At 61.7% G+C, this 4,605-nt stretch overlaps 1 protein-coding gene across 1 annotated transcript; it reads left to right on the forward strand.

Moving 5' to 3' along the window:
- The first annotated feature begins 1,196 nt into the window (after positions 1–1,196).
- Positions 1,197–2,310, forward strand: LOC108583703 (translation initiation factor IF-2). Its single transcript, XM_017953865.3, has 2 exons — positions 1,197–1,413; positions 1,608–2,310. The coding sequence occupies exons 1-2, from the start codon at positions 1,226–1,228 to the stop codon at positions 2,281–2,283; spliced, it is 864 nt and encodes a 287-aa protein (XP_017809354.1). The 5' UTR covers positions 1,197–1,225; the 3' UTR covers positions 2,284–2,310.
- The last annotated feature ends 2,295 nt before the right edge of the window (positions 2,311–4,605 follow it).

Genomic DNA, 4,605 nt, shown 5'->3' on the forward strand with positions numbered 1-4,605 from the left:
GGCACTCATGCCATGCAAAAGGGGCTGTGGTGACCAGAACGGGCTTCCCGCCGGCTCCTGGGGATGTTGGACCAGGGGTCCCCGACCCGGGCTGGGAAAGGCTTCCATGAAGAGCCAGCGAGCACACAGCACAGACCCTGCGGGGCACACTGGGTCTTGGGGGCAGAGTCTCCCTTCTTGGGGTTCTCTGTGATGGGTTTTGCAACCCTTTCAGGATGTCAAAGCACGCCCCGCCCTCAGAAATGCAGACCCCGGCCAGTGTCAGCCCCAGGAGGTGGCCTGCTGCTCCCGCTGACACCAAGGACACGTTCCTGAGGCGGCCCGCTCGGGGTCTCCAGCAGCCCACACAGATCTACAGGCGCCAAGGGCGCTTCTGACTTGCAGCACTCAGGAACAGCCTCCACCCTGAGCGTGGCGCCCTCTCCAGCACGTTCCAGGGTGGACCTGTGAGACCAATAAAAACCACAGCGGAGGTGAGGCGAGTCACTTAGGAGGCCAGGTCATAAAGAGAGTGTGGCCAGGTCTAGGGCGCCCTCTCCTGCTGGTTCGATTGGATTGCAGGTCCGGGGAAAGCCGAGCAGTCCTGGGAGAAGGCCAGGTGGGGAGCAACTGAGGTCTCCTGCCGCAGCCTCCAGAGGGAGAATCATCACGAGGGCTCCCCACCCAGTCAGATAGGATGACTGGGCCCCAGTGGACACCTGACCGCAGCCTGAGAGGGACTCTGAGCCACAGTCCTGGCTCCCCGAGAGCCCTCCCAGAGCCTGTCCCTCAGAACCCTGGGGGGTGAGAGGAGCGCTAGGTGGGGAAGGACCGAAACGTGGAGTCGTCTGTTACCCAGCGGTCGGAACTGGTGCTCAGCGTCCAGGGGGCAAGACACAGCGTGAGCCAGAAGGAAACAAACCGACAAGAGCCCCCAGAAGCCATCAGGAAAGCCTGGAGATTCTGATGACACGAAAACTAAAATCCCCTGTGTGACCAAGCACAACCCGCAAACCGCACAGTCAAGAGACAAGTGATAACATGGGGAAAAAATAGTAGCAAGCGGTGACTAAGGGCTCGCGTCAGTCACACACACACACACAGAGCTGGACACACGGACAAGGCAAAGTGCAAGGACAAGAGAGCAAAAGGGGGCGGAGGAGAGGAAGGGAGAGGGAAGGAAGCGTCTTCTCCACCGGAACGGGACGCAATTCCTTGGGAGTCCGTCTGACCCCAGGGCAAAGGGATGCTGGGTCGCCAGAGCCGCCGAGGAGACTGGAAGTCCCGCCAGGCCTCGGAGCCCAGCAAAGAGGAACCCGGGCGGACAGGTCAAACCCAGCGGCCGGCTCCGGGGGTGGGTGGTGGCGCTGTGGGGAGCCGCCTGAGCAGCATCACCAGCAGCTGGGAACCCTCCCGGTGCGGGAAGGTTGGCGGGTAAGGCGGGTCTTCCCCGGACACACACTGGGCTGGACCCAGCGGTCCCATGGGTGCTGGAACCAGCCCTGCGGGTGTTCCCAGCCAGGCACCCTCCCGCGGGAAGACCGGTTGAAGGGATGGCTCCTGTTGGCACCCACGTCGAGGGAAGCCACCGTCTTCTCTGCGGGGCTCACCTTTCCTACCTCCCCCAGGAGACAGGCCAGGAAGCGCCCCAGCCCACGACCGCCCGCAGCAGAGCAGGATTCCCTCCCCGGCGGCCACCGCTGTCAAGGGACGGGCAAGACTTTGTTACCCCACCGCGCGCCACCGCGGAACGCTGCACACACACCTCCAGACGCCGCTTCCCCCAGGACGCCCGCCCGCCCGCTCTGCCCACCTATCCCTGGACGCTGCCGGGTGGACGGGTGGGGACGGCCCTGCTTCCCCACGACTCCCCAGACGCGCCCCAAAGCACTTTCGGAGCACAGTGGAGTGGGAAGGGCGGGGCGGCCCCTCGACGGCGCCCAGGCGAGAGCGGCTCACGGGGCTTCCCGGGCCCTGATCTCGGGGGACGCCTGTCCGCCTCGTCCCCGGGGGAGGACAGTGACCGCCGGTCTGCACGGGAAGGGGACTCGGCGCATGCCCCGCAGGGCCGGCCCAGGACTGGGAGGCTCGGAAGGCGATGCCGAGGCGGCGGCGGCGGCGGGGTGGGGCGGGGCGGGGCGGGGCGGGGCGTGGAGGGACAGACCTAGTCTCTGCCCGCCGGAGCCCACAGGCGCCTCGCTCCCCACCTCCGCCTCGGTCGCTCCCCGGAGGCTCCAGGCGCCCACAGGAAGCTCCGCCCCGACCCGCCTATCCATCCGCCTCTTCGCCTGTCCTCGCCAATGACCGTGCTCAGATTGCACGGAATTCCCGCCCCTCGCCCTTGGCGGACGCTCCTGCTGCCCAATGGACGACACCCTGTCGCGTGCGCGCTGCTGCGGCCCTGCCGGGCGTGGCGTGGCGTGGCGCGGGTGCGGCGCTCTCTGGCTCCTAAGCGTTCCCGGGAAGAGAGCCGGGGCGCTGGCCGCAGAGTCGTCGGTGCACACGCAACAGTGCCGCCTTGTGTTTTGGGTGCGGACCTGCGCTTCTCTAAGCGTTCCATTCCCGAGAAGGGGCGAGAAACGTCCAGAGGTCGTGGCACCTGCCCGCCGCTGCCGGGCGTCGGCCGTGGGCGCAACTGAAGCACCCCGGGAGCGCGGCGCGACATCCGTGCCCTCCGAGGGCGGCCCGGGTGTCCCCGCGGCTCGCGCGGGAGGGCGCGGCCGTGGGCATTTCCGCGCTTGCGCGGGTTCCAGTCTCTGCGCCCCCGCCCCCATCCCCGGACCGGCTCCTCCCTCTCATGGCCCTGCAGTAGACGCAGCCCCTCCCTCCCGCGGTGCAGCGCGGCCAGGGCTCTGCTCCAGGAGTCATCGAGTCCGCGGAGCGTTATCTCAACGGACCCACGCGCTGCCCTCCGCTGGGGTGGGCCGAGTACCCTCCGCCTCCCGTCCGCGAGATCCATCCCAGCTCTTGGCGGGGGTCCGTGTTTCTTCTCGCTCGTGGCCACGGAACGGTCCACGCTCGCGGAGCCACAGGCTGAGCTTTTCCTGGTGAGGGACAAGGTCGTGGTTTCCCGTGGCTGGTGGCCCTTACGGAAGAGCCTCCTGGGAGCACGAACTTGCAGGGTTTCCTGTCATCGGGTTGCCACGCCCGTCTTGAACGCTCGAGTCCACGCAGAAGTGCAGAAGTGGATGTATAGCTTTATTTGTAATGTTTTCTTCTTCTTCTTCTTCTTTCTTCTTCCTTCTTCCTTCTTCCTTCTTCTTCCTTCTTCTTCCTTCTTCTTCCTTCTTCCTTCTTCCTTCTTCTTCCTTCTTTCTTCCTTCTTCTTCCTTCTTCTTCCTTCTTTCTTCCTTCTTCTTCCTTCTTCCTTCTTCCTCCTTCTTCCTCCTTCCTCCTTCTTCCTCCTCCTTCCTCCTCCTTCCTTCTTCTTCCTCCTTCTTCTTCCTCCTTCTCCTTCTCCTCCTTCTCCTTCTCCTCCTTCTCCTTCTTTCTTCTTCTCCTTCTTTCTTCTTCTTCTTCTTCTTCTTCTTCTTCTCTTTTTTTTTTTTTGAGGCAGGGTCTCACTCTGTCGCCCAGTCTGGAGTGCAGTGGCGCGATGAGGGCTCATCTACAGCCTTGACCTCTCCACCCCAGCGAGGGCTTCAACCTCCGGCCTCAGCCTTCCATGTAGCTGGGACTACAGGCGCACGCCACCACCACGTCCACCTAATTTTTTACTTTTTGTAGAGATGGGTCTCGCTTTGTCGCTCAGGCTGGTCTGGGATTCCTGGGCTCAGGTGATCCACCTCAGCCTCCCAAAGTGCTGGGATTTGCTGGGATTCTGGGCACTGGGCACTGGCCACCGCACCTGGCCTGATGTGTAGTTTCAGTAGAAACCACCAAAGTCTTCAGGGTGGCCTGTGCATCACTTTACACATATTCAAGCGAATCATTGAGAGGTTTTTGAGGCCGGACGCGGTGGCTCACGCCTGTGATCCCAGCACTTTGGGAGGCCGAGGCTGGTGGATCGTTTGAGGTCAGGAGTTCGAGACCAGCCTGACCAACATAGTGCAACCCCGTCTCTAATAAAATAACACAATTAGTCGGCGTGGTGGCGCCCTCGCCTATAATCCCAACTACTCACAAGGCTGAGGCAGGAGAATCGCTTGAACCCAGGAGGCAGAGGTTGCACTGAGCCAGGATGGCACCATGGCACTCCAGCCTGGGTGATAGAGCAAGATTCTGTCTCAGAAACAAAAACAAAAACAAAAAAACGGTTTTTGAAACAACTTGAAGCAAGTTATCCCATGTATAAAGTAGTATAAAGTTATTCATACTATTCTTCTGTGCAATCACCCACATAGTTAAACAATTTAAGGCCCATAATCTGGCCGGGCGCGGTGTCTCACGCCTGTAATCCCAGCGCTTTCTGAGGCTGAGGCGGGTGGATCACGAGGTCAGGAGTTCGAGACCAAACTGGCCAATATGGTGAAACCTCGTTTCTACTAAAAATACAAAAATTAGCTGGGTGTGGTGGCATGTGCCTGTCGTCCCAGCTACTCGGGAGGCTGAGGTAGAAGAATCACTTGAACCCAGGAGGCGGAGGTTGCAGCAAGCCGAGATTGCACCACTGCACTCTAGCCTGGG

Source organism: Papio anubis, unplaced genomic scaffold, assembly GCF_008728515.1.
Source record: "Papio anubis isolate 15944 unplaced genomic scaffold, Panubis1.0 scaffold918, whole genome shotgun sequence".
Taxonomy (NCBI): Eukaryota; Metazoa; Chordata; class Mammalia; order Primates; family Cercopithecidae; genus Papio; species Papio anubis.

Coding starts and splice junctions, on each gene's coding strand:
- LOC108583703 (XM_017953865.3), top strand. CDS start 1,226: ATGCTGGGTCGCCAGAGCCGCCGAGGAGACTGGAAGTCCCGCCAGGCC. Junction 1,414..1,607: donor CGGTGCGGGAAGGTTGGCGG/GTAAGGCGGGTC, acceptor TACCTCCCCCAG/GAGACAGGCCAGGAAGCGCC.